This window comes from Dendrobates tinctorius, unplaced genomic scaffold, assembly GCF_039654945.1.
Source record: "Dendrobates tinctorius isolate UK_male_01 unplaced genomic scaffold, ASM3965494v1 ptg000046l, whole genome shotgun sequence".
In the NCBI taxonomy this organism is placed as follows: domain Eukaryota; kingdom Metazoa; phylum Chordata; class Amphibia; order Anura; family Dendrobatidae; genus Dendrobates; species Dendrobates tinctorius.
In genome coordinates, this window is record NW_027361714.1 from 46,323,708 (window position 1) to 46,341,173 (window position 17,466).

General features: G+C 41.8%; 1 protein-coding gene across 1 annotated transcript in view; it reads left to right on the plus strand.

Annotated features, from left to right (window-relative positions):
- The window catches only part of LOC141089457 (uncharacterized), a 59,636-nt gene that overhangs the window by 23,247 nt on the left and 18,923 nt on the right, over nucleotides 1-17,466 (plus strand). The window contains exons 2-6 of the mRNA XM_073575886.1: nucleotides 985-1,104; nucleotides 2,271-2,390; nucleotides 2,730-2,849; nucleotides 2,929-3,051; nucleotides 3,186-3,268. Of these exons, the coding sequence (XP_073431987.1) occupies nucleotides 985-1,104; nucleotides 2,271-2,390; nucleotides 2,730-2,849; nucleotides 2,929-3,051; nucleotides 3,186-3,268 (566 nt within the window). The remainder of the gene's footprint in view (nucleotides 1-984; nucleotides 1,105-2,270; nucleotides 2,391-2,729; nucleotides 2,850-2,928; nucleotides 3,052-3,185; nucleotides 3,269-17,466) is intronic.

Consider the following 17,466-nt stretch of genomic DNA (forward strand, 5'->3'; position numbering starts at 1 on the left):
TGTCATAATCAGCATGCGTTATCGATGTGCCGTCATGCTGTGATGGACCCTTGGACGCGGTCTCAAGTGTTCGAGGGTCCGTCACTGCTAGCGCAGATGAAGCAGCTGCACTAGCATAACGCGATAAAAAAAAGAAGTAGCGTTTCCGCAGTCCGTTTAACGCATGCATTCAATGGACTGCTCTAACGCAATGTGAACCTAGCTTTAATATGGACAATAAGGAAGTCACTGGTAATTAAATATAAATGATACAAACCCAAATAAATACAATGGATGGGAATTTAGCAGATCCAGTGCTGGTGGTGTGCAATCTGTTACTTCCTACTAGGGTAACAGATGCATTCCTGTAGGTTTAGGCCTCATTCGCACATCAGTGTTTGTATGCTAAATCCAGGAGTGAGACTTGCAGGGAAAAAGGATTATGGAAAGATTGACACCTGTTCTTTATTTTGGAGACACTCCTGGTTTTAGCACACAAATACTAATGCAAAAATACTGACATGTTAATGACACCTTAGAATTTATGATCTGCAAATTTTAAGGACTAAGATCTGTGGCATTTTTATGATCACTGTGCCCTGAAAGAAATGGATACTTCACATAATGTTACTATAAGTTTAGGAAATTAAACTTGAAAGACCAAGTACTGCTTTAAAAAAAAAAATAAATAAATAAAAGTGTATGAATTCTGTATAATGGGCAGACGAGATATACATATTTGGAACACAGTTTTGATGTCAGAAAAGACCCAATGTTTACCAATATTTAGGGTCTGGACCCAAACTTGCCTATTCACCCTTTTTGGCTCATCATCATTAGCAGCCATTTGTGAGCTCTTTTTGTATATTACAGTACCTGTGAAGTTCTTTGCCTCCTTTTACAATCATTTATTGTTCTGACAAAAGCCCACTGCTTATCCAGAATGGATATTTTCACCCATTTTATATATTTTATTTAAAATGTTGTATTTCCATTCTATTAAAGGAATCAACGAATCACCGGTTGGAAAAGAGACCCTGGATGCATTGAGGATCTTAGCATTTTCAGAAAATATTGACCTCCAACAATCAGCTGCCCTGTACTACTTACATATGAGCCAACACAGTGAGTATCCCTATACTATTTACCGTAATCACTGCTTAATATATGTGATGTGTGTGCTTTATCTGAAGAATTTCAATAGCATTAAAAAGTTAACTACTCCCTGGAAATCTTTACCATTATATCCCAATAAGTAGAAGTGATTTCTAGGAGAGGGACCTGCAATACTAGACATAATATGGTTACATAGTATTTAAACTCAAATGGGTGGTCCGAAGGCAAAGCATTTTTCTCCTTACTTCCTATCTATTTAGTCCCATAATCAAATCTATTGTATAATATACTTGACTTAAAAATTTCCACCGTTCCCTAACTACACTACCTAACTGCAGATGCTGCCGTCATTATCTCAGCCACTTCCCACTCCCTGAAACGAAGCATCATCAGTGCCGCTTGTTTCAGGGCTGTTTCCTGCTGTCTCCCTTGTGCGGTGTCTCCTCTCTTGTGCAGTGTCTCCCCCAGTGCCCCGAGTGATGAGCGGAGCGTCTGCTTTTGTTGGCTTAGATGAATAGTGATAAGTTGGCAGCAGAGCGGTGTTACTAAACCCCTCAGAGACCAATGATGTCAGTTGCAGGGGTGGCACTGGTCTCCTGCACACCGGGTATAGTGACACTGCTCTGCTGTCAGCTTATTACTGTTCATCTAAGTCGACAGCAGAGCGGACGCTGTACTCATTGCGCTGCGCACGGGTGGAAACACTGCACAAGTGAGACACTCAGGAACAGAGCAACAACCAGCCCTGAAACGAGTGTCACGGATAACGCTTTGTTTCCGGGAGGGAGCAGAGGGCTAAGACAGTGACTGCAGCATCTGCTCCCCTGATGATGCTTCAATTGAGTATCCCAGCATGCACTGGGATAATCAAACAAATTGTTATCAGACAGGAAACAAGAAAAAAAAAAAATACAAAAGCAGTTAGTGCAGTTGGGGAATGGTAGGGAATTTTTAAAGCAAGTATATTAGAAAATGGCTTAGGTTATGGGACTACATAGGGAGTTAGGAAAAAAAAAATGCTATGCCCTTGGGACCACCCCTTTAAGTCACGTGTTATTAATAAAATGGCGACTATTGAGTAGCTATTGTAATGTGTGGCTGAAGTCAATGACGTACAGTAACTTCTATTTTCGCATACGCAGTCGTATTTTTGTTTTTACTGATTGTATCTATAGTGAATACACAGCTTCCTCCAGAGTTCCTGGGGCCATACCAACCACTGCTACAATCCGGTGACTTAGAGGTTCAACAGATGTCATCTTTATCACTTGTCAACTTTCTGCTTGATGGAAATTGTAAGTTTTGAACTTGTGTTTATACAGTTATTGACTATATATAACTGTAGCAAACCGTGTCGTCTCCTACTAAACTGGAATTCCCTCGTAAAACATTTATGGAATCCATTAGCTATAACAAGTTTTTTTAGGTGGTGGTCCACCTGTCTGTTATTGGATCTGTTTTATTTTCATATATATGTAATCTGTAATGATACTGTAAATTTAAAGAGAAAAAAGCTACATAAAAATAATGAACCAATGTGATGTATTCAGTTATGCATTAAAAAAAGTTAAAGTTTAATATTAGTTAAAAAAAAAAAAAAAAAAGTTAATATAGCTGATAACTTGTGTCTACAGTGAATAAGGAGATGGTGGTCAAGATGGGTTTGCTGGAGCCAATACTGGAGCTATTGGAGTCTGGGGATTCTACTGTACAGTGTAACTCCTGTGCATGCATCATGACTTTGGCTATATCAGGTAAGGATTAAAATTATAGCTATGCCATTATTTATATAGTTTCTTTATTTTTAACTAATGAGGATTCTTTTCCTTCCAGAATACAGTCGTGAAGCCATTGGCATTGCTAGAGGAGTTCTGCCTCTACTTACACTGGCAAAGTCCTATGATCCAAGGGTTCAACGAAATGCAGTTGGAGCTATTCTCAATCTGACTAGATCAGGTTATTATTAAGCAAGTATAACATCTGTACAAGTATACATTGGAAGTTCTATTAGTTTATGCTGTATATTCAATTGACGGAAAAATAAGGACTTAACAAAAGCTTACACATGTTGTATTTTTGTATGCTTCTAGAGAGGAATAAAAGCATTCTGTGCCAAGCGGGGGCACTGCCAGTTCTCACCCTGCTTCTACAGTCACCAGACTCAGAAATTCAGGTATGAAACAGTAATACACTTTGATTAATGGGGTAATAGTGGTATATATGTATATAAATCCAAGGCCTATTGTAGACATTCTAATAAATTCTACAACATCTTTGTTTTTTTATTTTTTATTATGGGATGTTTTTATATAGTATTGTTATAATTTATTGGACTTCTATCTAGGAGAATTTGTTTTTATTGAGAAGTTTCATCTTATCTTGTAGCACAGCTTCTATAAATTCCTATATAAAGTAGGGCTAGCACCTGTACATCCTCATATACAGCTATCTATGTCCCCAATCCACTTTGCAAGACACAAAAGAGCTTTTATTATACTTGCCTATTACGCTGGCCAGTCCGATGGGCATTGCTGGTCTTGATCCGGTGCCTCCTCTCTTCTTGAAATCGCCATCCTCCTTGATTTGTATGGATGACGCATCCTACATCCTCCACACAGTGTCCCCATCCCGCTCCTGTGCCGGCGTACCTATCTCAAAGTATTGTAATGCGCATGCAAAGAGCAAAGGTGCCTGTGCATTGCAATACTTTGCTCTGCCCTCATCAGGGCAGAGAGAAGTACGCCTGCACAGGAGCACGATGGAGGACACTGACTTATGTGTACACATTATATCTATACATTAAGGAAAAGTACCCTTCCGAGTTGAAGTTGTCTTACAATGTAATTGTCTATAATCAGACATGATGTATCCAAAGTATATCAAGACATACACTCTGCATGAATGAAAGCCACTGGCGATATCTTGTATAAGACCAGTGTCAGTGGTTAGCCCTGTATGTGTGCACATTACTAGCCGTTTTGTACCTTATGTTGACCAGAAGTTATCTGATATAATCAATAGGTTGCTGTTTACTTGGCAAATGAAATCCTTCATCAAATATGGTTTGAATGGACTTTATCCTTCTGTATAGCAACTGGTATTGGCAGTGTAAATCGCTTGGTTTACAACACTGTATGAATATTTTTTTTTTTTAAATGTTGCAAATGACATCTTTATACATTTTTAACAAAAATACAGTAGGTTGTCCTAACACAGAAGCACAGACTTGCCTGTTAAAATAACCCTGATACTCTGGAAAATTAGCCCAATGTTAGGGTGGTTGTTATTATTTTTCTTTTTTTTTTTTTTTTTTTCTTTTTTTTCTACATCCCTTTTAAGAATTTGGCAGAGTATCTCACAGGGAGTCTTTGGTGAGTCTTTGATGCTGTGTATTTTGTCTGCGAAAAAATTCAAAAAAGCTGCAGAAAATCTGCAACTTCAAAACCTCACCAAATACTCATCGTGGGAAGGTATACTTACAGGGAACTTGCATTTACAGAAACAACCCAGCTCACATTCACTCTTTAATTATTTTTGGGTAACTACAGTTTTCAGAAAAGATTGTTCATTTGGAGAATTTTTCTTCACACCAATAGTTTATAATTTCCTTCAAACTTGAAAGTGCAAACCATGTTATCTGTCTATTAAGTCCTATGCATGGATACTATTCGTACATTGTAGCTTGTTAAAGACTTAAGCTGGAGTCACACATAGCGACTTACCAGCGATCCCGACAACTATATCAACATGTCAGGATCGCTGGTAAGTCGCTATGTGATCGCTGGTGAGCTGTCAAACAGACAGCTTCACCAGCGATCAGCACAGCGATGCCGAGCGCCCGGCATCGCTGTGTTCGTTAGCGCTGATGCCATATCCTGCCTCTCTCCACGCTCCGGTCCCAGTAATCCTTTGCGAGAATGACCTCGAGAATGTCACGGTCTCGCGGCAGCGTGACGTCTCGCGGTCATTCGTGCAAAGGATTACTGGGACCAGAGCGTGGAGAGAGGCAGGATGGCTGCGCGGGACATCGGAAGGTGAGAATAACAATATTTTTTTAATTATTTTTTACAGCTGATTGCTGGTCTCCCGCCTGTCACACGCAGCGATGCGTGCTGGCCAGCGGGAGACCAGCAACGAAAAATATGTCCAGAGGTTTCTTGCAGCGATACCGGCAGGGGGGCCGATCGCTATTGTGTCACAAAAGTTGTGACTCAGCAGAGACCTCGCTAGCGAGATTGCTATGTGTGACTCCCGCTTTAAGGTGTGCCCACAACAAAAGATCTGTCAAAGCTGTAGTATTTGTAAGGGAAGTTGTTTCTGGTGGTGTTTTGGCTCATTTCTGTTCATCCTAAACACTTTTGTAATAAGAGATGCTCATTTTGTGTAGGGGGTAATTATTGTTGTGAATGTAGCTTCTAATGCACTTGTAAAGAAAAAATACACACCCTTACATCAATTAGTCATATGTAGTTTATTTGGCTCAACATTTCTTTTACTTTAGTAATCAAATACTGAACTGAAAAAAACCAGGAATCTTGGAATTTTTCACACTGGTTACTTGTGCCTTTTACACTTCTACAGGAAACAACACCTCTACATAGCCCTAAGGCCATGTTCACATGTTCAGTATTTGGTCAGTTTTTTACCTCCATATGTGTAAGCTAAGACCAGAATTGGGTGAGAAATGCAAAAGTGGTGAAGTGTTTCACTTTTCTTCTCATTGTTCCATTCCTGGTTTTGGCTTGCATATACTGATGTAAAACACTGAACCTATGAGTGTGGCCTAATAGTCAGACTGTGACCCTATCTTTTGTATTAAAGTGTCTAATGAGCATATGGAAAGGTCATTGTAAATGGAGGAGATGAGCAGGAGGATCATCACCTATTGTGAATGGTGGATCCTGTGTTATCAGCTGAGTGTGTTATCAGCTGTGTTACCTGTTAGTGTAATCCTAACTCAGCTGATAAAACGCTGTAAATTCTTCCTGAAAGGAGAAGAATCTTAAAAAGCCACATTCCTCAGTGTGAAAATTTCAAGATTACGTGCTAATTTCTTTTTTTTTTTTTTTTTTAACTACATGTAACACAAAAAATGATTTAAACAATAGGTCATTTTCAAATGATCACTTCCCTCCAAATTTCAGTGTCTAGGGACCATCTGGTGTATTATTGGGATACTTATTTAAACTTTTGAATATACTATTAGGACATTTCTCCAAAGAGGTCCAATTGCAAATCCAGATATGACCTTAGTAGTCAAGCTGTTCAGTATGTGAGTTATTATGTAAATGCACCTACATCTTTAATTTCATATTTGCTCACCACAGAACCAAAAAAGAAATGACCTAGTTACAAAAGGCGCTTCCAAAATAACATACCTACAAATGAACTGAAGCATATGCCAAGTAAAAAATCAAGGGTTTTTTATTTAACAGATATTGACACACAATTTTTAAAAAAGATTCAGTGGATAAATACACACATATATGGACCTGAAAACACAGGAATTAATATACCCATGCCATAAGCATATTCAAAAGATGGATAAATATTCAGAGCATATAAATAAAAAAATAAAAAATTTATATATTTTTTTAATAGGGTTCCTCAAAAAAGGCTACCTTATGTATGGAGCAAAGCTTTCTTGAATGTTAATTTAATGTCATATAAATAAATATATTTCTCTTTGCAAACAGTGCTTTTGGACTTTATATGTGAGACAAATTTGGTATTCAATATAACATTCATAAAGCATAGATGCATAAATAAGGGGAGAAAAAATTAACTTGAAGCGCTATTTAGATGCCCATACAACTTATGGCTCTATATAAAAACCTTTACGGCGCCTCACAACACTTTGTCTACATATATATTCTCTCTCAAATTGCTTGCTATCTCTGCATCCAAAGGCAATAAATAACATTAAAGTGCATAGTGCTAAATAATGTTCAATACTTGTGCAAAAATATACTTAGATTACTTGCAGAGACAAAACCATATAATAAGTTGCAAAATAAGCTACCAGGTATAGCAGTAATCAGATCGGGATGACGTAAAGTTATGTAAAGGTGCAATGGTTAAAGTGCAAGCATGCTACTAGAGGTTTACAATAGTCAGCTAGACATGAAGGAGGAAGCAAATCAACTAGATACAAGGGGTATACATGACCTGGTTAGCAGGGTATTTCCCGACGTACGTTTCACGTTGGCTTCTTCCACTACACCCCCATCAGAAGAAGCTAACGCGAAACGTAAGTTTGTACAGCTCTTCCTTTGAATATTGCAGCAACGTATCATTGTCCTTTTGGATAAACGAAATCTAACAAATCTTAAGTGTCAATTTTACTAATCTACAATTAAGACGTAACAGGAGTTACACGTCCTCTTTCATGCCCTTCAATGTTTCGCCAAGTCTGGAAGGTCCCAACATCTAGGGCAGGGGTCCCCAACCTGTAGCTCAGGAGCCACATGTGGTTCGCAGTCCCATGAATTGTGGCTCTCGAATGTCTGCCAGCTTGATGCTTTAGGTCCAGGTCTAGCAAACAGGCATGAAGAGTACATCTCAAAATGGTGAATTTTGTGAGTAGCCCTACAAAGAAGTGCAGATCTGGATGCACATTTATTGGTCTTAGGGGTTTAGAGATGTTTTAGGTATGGTACGCTGGAGGATGGTAGCACCTGTCAGAGGAGGTGCTCAAAGCTGGATGTGACAGTGTGTTGGGAGTCCTTGATGGGAGAATACTTAACGGGGGTATTGTGGGAACCCCTGGATCTCAGTGTATTGCTTTGGAGTGATTTCTGTGGAAAAGCTTTGGTTATCATTATACCTATAATGGGGGCTTTGGTTGACACTACTTTGAAGGAGATGGGAGCAGGATGTGGCTAGCGACCCTCTGTCTAGCCTGAATGTGGCTCAAGGTCAGAAAGGTTGGGGACTACTGATCTAGGCTGTCCTTTTTAATATCACAAGTTTTACTAAAACTACAGTAATGTGTTCCAATTTCAGTGCAGGAGAACACAGTAATACCCCCATACACCTTATACTAATGGAGCGCCCGCCAGGGCCGTGGGGGTACTCAGTACCGGGCCCGGTCAGTTCTTAAAGTGATATGTCAGAGCAGCAGTGACCCGGTCTGTAGCCCGGGCGTCCAATAAAAGTGATGAAAAGGGGAAATAGTTTATAAGGGATAATTCGTGACGTCACCTGTGGTATACAACAAATAAGGTTTTAGCTGATGCTGCAGATTCAGTCCGCTGGGGCCGTTGTTGATGCAGCAGAGTTGGTTCAGCTCTCCACAGGCAGAATGGGCCCAGGGCAGTTGTAGTGATATGATTTAAGATGATGGTAGTGCAGTGCTGGGTGGATGACGCAGTAAATGACTCTGAGGACACAGCAGAGTGCAGTCTTCACACTTTTACTCACAGTTCAATTGTTACAGTCCCCAGTCGGGGTGCTGTGTCCTCCAGGCTTGTGGTCCAGACAGCTCTCAGGTAGCTTGGGGTGTACGTTGCCAGGGCTCCCTTTTTGATGTTCCTTTTCTGGCCTTCTCACTACGCTGGCTACCACCTCTCCTGCCCTGCGTCTTCACACACCGTGTCCCGAGCCAGCAGACTCTGATATTGTCGGGTGACGTTGGTCAGACACCTGGATATTATATGTCTGCTTTTTCGGCGAATGAGTGTGGGGTCGGCTGCAGCACTTAAAGATACTGCTGCCTCCGGTTCCCTAGCTGAGTCCTTAGTTTCTCCACTAATTTTGGGGCCAGTCCGCTAACTGCGACCTGGTCCCTCCACCGACTACGCCGGTGGATGCGGGCCCCATGGATGGATTGCTCACTATCCGTGCCCCTAAGACCTCTTCTTTCTTTCCTCTGGAGCTTTCTTTCCTTTCTTCTCTAACTTTTCTCTGTCTCTCTCACTCTCTTTAGTCTGGAGACAAGCTGCACTCAGCTTCAGTCTCCACAAGCGACTCCTTCTCTCTCCCTCCTGACTGATTTTTGTCCTCTCACACCACACTCTGACTGACTTATGTCCTCACACTACTCTGAATGACTGACCGACTGACTCTTTCCAGAACAATCTCTTTACCTCAGCACTAACTCCTCCCACCAACTGTCACTCCATTAACCTCTGCCCCTTCTCTACTTTCCCCACCCACACCCTCTACTTAACTCCCACCTGGCCAGATGGGGACTAGTGTTGGGTGCTGGTGTGAGAGTCTTGGCAATGCTCCTTCCTTACCAGAGAGCAGAGTACCACACCTCTGGATGAAGTGCAGTACCCTGTGGCGACTGAGACCGCAGGGGTGACACATTAATGTCGGCTGAACTCTCCTACATTGACAGAATCGGCCAATGAGCTAATGTGTATGGGGGCGCCAGTCGACTGATGAGTGTGAGAGATGTCGATTGCATATGTCCAATTACGACTGCCAATCGCATTGATCTCCCTGCAATGAGTCACCGGTAGATGTCATTCGGGGGCTTTCGCTGAGATCACTGGAGCATTCGGCTAAGTGAGCGTTACTGTGTACAAGAGGATCTTCTGAGGTGGCTGTTGGCTGAAAGATTGTACAAAGCATCATCTAGCCAACAGCCATCTAATGTGTATCGCCAGCTTAAGAAGGAGGTAAAGTAGTGTTTGCTCTGTGTTTTGGGAGGGATTTGAGTGTAGGACTGTAAAGTGCCCAAATTGTACCCAGACACCAGATAAAGCAGTACAAAAATAAGGCTTTGTCAGAACCACATAGGTACTTTTTCAATATAGCCGGTTCATGTTATGGCAATCTCTCTGCACAGTTTAGTGCAGAGTAGAAAAGTCTTTACGTTGGTATAGTTTGGGACGGACTGTGAAGTTTATGGGTCCTGTATTGTACTTTGGGCATTACATTTACAAAGTGACCAGTATTTATTTTGGGGATGTATGCACTAGAACAGTATCTTTTTATATACCATATGTGGGTAAGTATGGTTATTGTTGCCTTGATATAAAAGTCTAAATAGTTTTTTTCTTCTTTACTACAAATTTGTGGAGGGATGACCCAGTAGAGCATAGGCAGCAATGTGGCCACATGTGAACAACTTATTGCCCAAACTTTGACATATGACCTTGCTTGAAAGGGCCATTTGTATGCATATTTCTGGTACAAGTGTGGCTGTATTTTCCCCATCACTACAAGGAAAAAGCAGCTGCTAAGCCAAAGTACCTGTAAGATGGGACTGTGGACAATGACATGTTCCAAAATGTTCTGTCATTTATCAGTTATGGTACATTTAGTGGAAGGCTGGAAGCATGTCTCTTGAGCAACAGTAAGGTTTCATTCTATTTAGCACATAACTATTTCCATTATTGGTTTAATTAACTATAATATTGACCATTTATTTTAATACACGTATAGCAATGATAAAACGAAAACACAGTAAATGCCAAAAATTGATACATTGTGACAACAGCTCTGATTTTCTCATTATGTGTCCAGAATTGTCCTGAGTTATAGTATCGGGCTCTCCCTTTTGTACAGGTCTGTGAAAGATACATGTCCTTAATGCACATATTATCAGTCAGCTGTTCGTCCAGTTTGTCAGCATTGGTAGACTTGACACAAACTATGATGCAAAGGTTCGGCCTCAAGACTAATAACCCTTGATATATATGTAATAACGTGCAGGAGGAATATATGTCACCACGGAGCAGGCAGACCAACCGTAAAAGGGGAGGTTTATTTACAGGGAGAATATCTGGTGAACATATAATATAACAGAGAAAATGCTGTAACAGGTGATATCAGAGACTGAAAAAATAACAGAAGTGCAAAACAATAGACAGTTATTCTCTTATGGGGATTAAACTTATCAGTTCCTGGAGATCTTGCTTGCAGAGATCACTCTTCTCCCACGTAGGCACCAGGGGTGCTTGATGTCGTCTGTCTCTGGGGTCCTAGGTATAGTCCAACTGGCGTATGGGGGGTTAACGTGAGAGCTCACGTCCCCGAGGCTGTATGGACACTAATGGTTCTTCAGCAGACACTGGTGGAGTAGTGGGCTGTAAATGCACTACTCCCATCTAAGACTTGAGGGCACAACAGCAACACAGATAGAGAGCCGGGACTTAGGAGTAGAGAGTCCCTGAAGCAGGCTACAGCTGTCTGCCGTGCAAGTAGAGTTCTTGGGAACATCTGTCAGGAGGAACTCCAGTGTAACACAGTACTAGGAGATCTTCACACTTAAGGCGCTATAGAGGAGACGTTCAGGAAAGGCACATATGTTGGCGGAGTGTAGAAGGGAGCATTCCATCTTGCCTGGAGGTTGACTGAGTCCCTGATCCAGAGGACACGATACAGAAGCAGGCACTACAGACTGAGTAAAGCTTTGGAACTACATGCCCTGGTGTCCTCCATTCCTTCCTGCGTCCGTCCGCCTGGCACTGCTACATTCCCTGCGCCGGACACTACACCATCTAAGTGTCTCCACATCTACACTGCCCTGGGACAACAGCCCTGCCTGTGGAGGGCTATACCATCCTTGCTGCACCGCACCATCTGTCCCAGAGGATCTGTCTGCAGCGTCGGCTTAACACCTCCCTTGCCGAACACCACAGGTGGCGTCACGAACTATTCATCTAACTACATTCCACCATTCACATTTTCTTATTACTTGGGCGCCCAGGGCCACGGTCCGGGTCACCACCACCGTGACACATCCCACTGATACCAGCCCGGTACAGTGTACCCCACAGCCCTGGGAGGGCGACCCATATCAAGCCCTGCCCCTCATTATGATGACATAATGGTTGCCATGGCGACGCTGATGTCGTCATAGGTTGCAAGCCCCGCCGCTCATTATGATGTCATAATGGTTGACTATGGGAAGGCGTATGTACAGTCATGGCCAAAAGTATTGACACCCCTGCAATTCTGTCAGATAATACTCAGTTTCTTCCTGAAAATGATTGCAAACACAAATTCTTTGGTATTATTATCTTCATTTAATTTGTCTTAAATGAAAAAACACAAAAAGAATTGTCCTAAAGCCAAATTGGATATAATTCCACACCAAACATAACAAAGAGCGTGGACAAAAGTATTGGCACTGTTCGAAAAATCATGTGATGCTTCTCTAATTTGTGTAATTAACAGCACCTATAACTTACCTGTGGTACCTAACAGGTGTTGGCAATAACTAAATCACACTTGCAGCCAGTTGACATAGATTAAAGTTGACTCAACCTCTGTCTTGTGTCCTTGTGTGTACCACATTGAGCATGGAGAAAAGAAAGAAGACCAAAGAACTGTCTGAGGACTTGAGAAACCAAATTGTGAGGAAGCATGGGCAATCTCAAGGCTACAAGTCCATCTCCAAAGACCTGAATGTTCCTGTGTCTACCGTGCACAGTGTCATCAAGAAGTTTAAAGCCCATGGCACTGTGGCTAACCTCCCTAGATGTGGCCGGAAAAGAAAAATTGACAAGAGATTTCAACGCAAGATTGTGCGGATGTTGGATAAAGAACCTCCACTAACATCCAAACAAGTTCAAGCTGCCCTGCAGTCCGAGGGTACAACGGTGTCAACCCGTACTATCCGTCGGCATCTGAATGAAAAGGGACTGTATGGTAAGAGACCCAGGAAGACTCCACTTCTTACCCCGAGACATAAAAAAGCCAGGCTGGAGTTTGCCAAAACTTACCTGAAAAAGCCTAAAACATTTTGGAAGAATGTTCTTTGGTCAGATGAGACAAAAGTAGAGCTTTTAGGGCAAAAGCATCAACATAGAGTTTACAGGAGAAAAAAGAGGCATTCAAAGAAAAGTACATGGTCCCTACAGTCAAACATGGCGGAGGTTCCCTGATGTTTTGGGGTTGCTTTGCTGCCTCTGGCACTGGACTGCTTGACCGTGTGCATGGCATTATGAAGTCAGAAGACTACCAACAAATTTTGCAGCATAATTTAGGGCCCAGTGTGAGAAAGCTGGGTCTACCTCAGAGGTCATGGGTCTTCCAGCAGGACAATAACCCAAAACACACTTCAAAAAGCACTAGAAAATGGTTTGAGAGAAAGCACTGGAGACTTCTAAGGTGGCCAGCAATGAGTCCAGACCTGAATCCCATAGAACACCTGTGGAGAGATCTAAAAATGGCAGTTTGGAGAAGGCACCCTTCAAATATCAGGGACCTGGAGTAGTTTGCCAAAGAAGAATGGTCTAAAATTCCAGCAGAGCATTGTAAGAAACTCATTGATGGTTACCGGAAGCGGTTGGTCGCAGTTATTTTGGCTAAAGATTGTGCAACCAAGTATTAGGCTGAGGGTGCCAATACTTTTGTCCGGCCCATTTTTGGAGTTTTGTGTGAAATGATCAATGTTTTGCTTTTTGCTTCATTCTCTTTTGCGTTTTTTCATTTAAGACAAATTAAATGAAGATAATAATACCAAAGAATTTGTGTTTGCAATCATTTTCAGGAAGAAACTGAATATTATCTGACAGGATTGCAGGGGTGTCAATACTTTTGGCCATGACTGTATGTGTGATGGGTATATGGGCACTGGACTATGGGATGGAGGATGTGTGATGGGTATATGGGCACTGGACTATGGGATGGAGGATATGTATGACGGGTATATGGGCATGGGACTATGGGATGGCGGATATGTATGATGGGTATATGGGCACGGGACTATGGGATGGCGGATATGTATGATGGGTATATGGGCACGGGACTATGGGATGGAGGATGTGTGATGGGTATATGGGCATGGGACTATGGGATGGAGGATGTGTGATGGGTATATGGGCATGGGACTATGGGATGGAGGATGTGTGATGGGTATATGATGTGTGATGGGTATATGGGCACTCGACTATGGGATGGAGGATATGTCTGATGGGTATATGGGCATGGGCCTATGGGATCGTGGATATGTATGATGGGTATATGGGCACGGGACTATGGGATGGAGGATAATTATAATTTGCTATAACTAACCACACTTAGTTACTATGCCCGGGCAGTGCCGGGCTCTTTTTTTTTTTTTTTTTTTTTCTTTTTTTCTTTTTTTTTTCTTTAAGTACGGTAAATATTGAGCCCCCCAGACAAAACATAGCAGACTCGAAAAATTATCAACAAGGAGCAATCTATTTCATAGGACCAAATGAACACAACATTAGGGAACAAACAATGCACATTGAAGTTTTGGCCTCTGCAACCCCAATAACTATTCTTTGAGAATAATCTGCAGTAGATGCTAAACGGTTTCCAGTTTTGGCACCTTTGACTGTTCTTTTAGCATGTTTTTACGCTAGTAAAATTTCCTGCTATAACACCATGTTCTTGTGTTAAATGAAGGAATCTTATGTATGATTAATTACAGGTCCTTCTGCATGCTTACTGGTTTCTTGGCACATGTTTTTAATAAAATATTTTCTTAGTATGTAATCAATTGTTTTCGAAAGAGGCACGTGAAAAAAATAAAAAAATTAATGGTAATGTGTCATCAGAAAAAGATCTATTGTTTTTAAAACATGTTTGTGTTATTGGCATTTCCTCTTTTTTAAGACACCTGTGCTTTAAAAATTTAAATCAGAAATCTTGTAATTTTCACATTGGCCATTGTGCTATCTTAAAATCTTTCTTTTTTCAGGACAGCTACTTGTATATTAAAGGTTCACTCACATCAGCATTTAAACTCTGAGAGTGCAATGCAAGGTTTTCTTATATTGTTATTCATTTAGGCAGTGTTCATCTGCAAATTTTTCCTCACCTGGAATTGGAATAATTTGCAGCATGCCATGTCTGGCCCCATAAAATGGCCAAGTCTTACCGATGAAAGTCAATGGGTGTGACAAAAAAAAAAAATCGCACGGTACACAGACCATGCGTGTGCCATGCAATTTTTTTTTTTTACGCACCCATCTCATAGGAAACCTGACATTTCAACAACCAAGTACAGTAAATTCCCAGTGTGAACCGTTATAATAGTATAGGAATATAGATAGAATGAAAGATAAAAATGGTGTGGGGACTCCAATATTTTTCTTAACCAGCTGAGGGAAAGCCAAAACCTGGGGTTTAGTGTTTATAGTCTGGGAAGGGTGTAATTAACATGGAGCTTCCCAGGTTATTAATATCAGTTCACAGCTGTCTACTTAGCCTTTAGTGGTTATTAACAAGGGGTAGCACCCCCTAAAAAAAAAAAACATGACATGGGGTTCCTTCATTATTAATAACCAGCGCAAAGGCTAGGCAGACAGCTGCGGGCTGATATTCATAGCAAGCATAGAAAGGGGTCATGGATATTGGCCCTCTCCTAGACTTAAGAACATCAGCCCTCAGCTGCCTCAGAAATGGTGAATCCATTAGATGCGCCAATTCTGGTGCTTAGTCTTGGATCTTCTCACTTGCTCTGGTGCGGTGGCAAGTGGGGTAATGGTATTGGGGTACATGTCAGCTTTTTTCTGGCCGCTAACATCAAGCCCAGGGGTTAGTAATGGAGAAGTGTCTATAAGACACCCCCATTACTAACCTCATAGTCAAATGTAAAGTCCTTTGTTTGAAATAAAACCTTCCAGACCCTCTTTTATCCATTTATTACTATCCAAAGGAAAATAAAAAAATCCTCATCTGTCCCCAGATAATCCATTTGATGAGCCCAATGGAGCTATATCTGGATGCTTTGCTGAGCGGTCATATAAAATGCGACCACTCAGCTCAGCATCCAGGAGACACGGAGCATGAGAACGCTGCTTCAGTGCCGAGTGCTGATATCAGTAAGGTGAATTTCTGAGGCAGCGAGCGGTGACGTCAGTAAAGTGTTTGTATTTATTACATTTGACTATGGGGTTAGTAATGGGGGTGTCTTATATACACCTGTTCTTTATTAACCCCTGGGCTCGATGTCAGCGGCCAGAAAACCGCCGACATCCACCCCAATACTATTAAGTGCCAGAATTCTCTAATGGATGCGCCATGTCTGTGGCTGCTGAGGGCTGATGTTCTTAGTCTGGGAGGGGGCCAGTATTCATGGCCCCTTCCTAGGCTGTCTGCCTAGACTTTCATGGTTATTAAATATTAAGGGGGAACCCATGTCTTTTTTTTTAATTTTTTCGGGTCACTCGTTGTTAATAACCAGTAAAGGCTACTGTGAGATGTTAATAGCCTGAGTAGCTCCATGTTTATTACTCCCTTCCCAGTCTATAAACATCCGTCCCAGCTGTCTGCTTTCCCTCAGCTGGCTAAGAAAAATAAGGGGGACCTAACGCCATTGTTTTCTTTCATTTTTAACTAAATATATGTACAGTAAGCTCTATACACACTGATATCTCAATGACTATACCTGTATATAAGATTGTTGTATTGGTTAATAAACTAGCTTGAAATGACATACAGTAATTCTCTATGTAAAAGCTGTTAAAAACGCACTGCATATTAATTGCATATGCATGTAAAAAAACATGCAAGGAAATAAACGTGCTCACATGGCATACGGATGCTAGGTGAGAAGAAAATGCATGGCACTCTCCAACTTTTCTGGCTGAGAATCTCAGCTACTTTATATATGCAGATGTGAGCATACCCTTACAGTAAAGCCCCATTACACACTGCGATATCGCTAGCAATATCGCTGTAAAGTCACCGATTTTGTGATGTTGCAGCGATATTGCTGCATGTGATACTTACCTCCGACCGGCTCCCCCGCTGGTTATCGCTGATCGCGCGAGAAGCTCCTGGACCATTCCTCGTCGGTCACTTCCTGCGGCGCTTCCTGTGGCGCCGACGAGCGACGCGTGGAGCCGGGCGGGAGGACGCAGGATCGCCGCGTCTGACAGGTAAGTAGTGACCCCCGTCCCCTGCGATGTCACTGGTGAGATCTGCCTGTGTGGCAGCTCACTAGCGACCACCTAGCGATGCACCAGCGATCCTGACCGCGTCATATCGGTGGTCGGGATCGCTAGGTGTAACGGTACCCTAAGAGTGACTCAGATGCAATATTTATGTATTGAAGCATCAATTGAGTGTTTGCAAAGGTCATTGTAAAAGGAGAGGTAGCAGATGGAGCTGGGGAAATCATCGGGTGTGGATTAGAGGTGTGATCTTTCATTGTAATCCTGTCCTGCGTCTGTTGATAAATGAGCCTACTGAAAACTCTTTCTGAAAAGACAGAAAATGTGAGTCTAAAATAGCCCTAGTGGCCATTGCGGAAACTGCAAGATTACTCATTTTGCCTTTTTTTAATGCAGATCATGATATGAACAAAAAATACATTGGCATATAACCCTAGTAATGGTTAATTTTCTGATGACAGTCACCCTCTTGGAAATGTTGTCACAAAATCTATTTTCAAGAGTGTTTTACCCCATTCCTCAGTTTCCTGTACTCCAGATG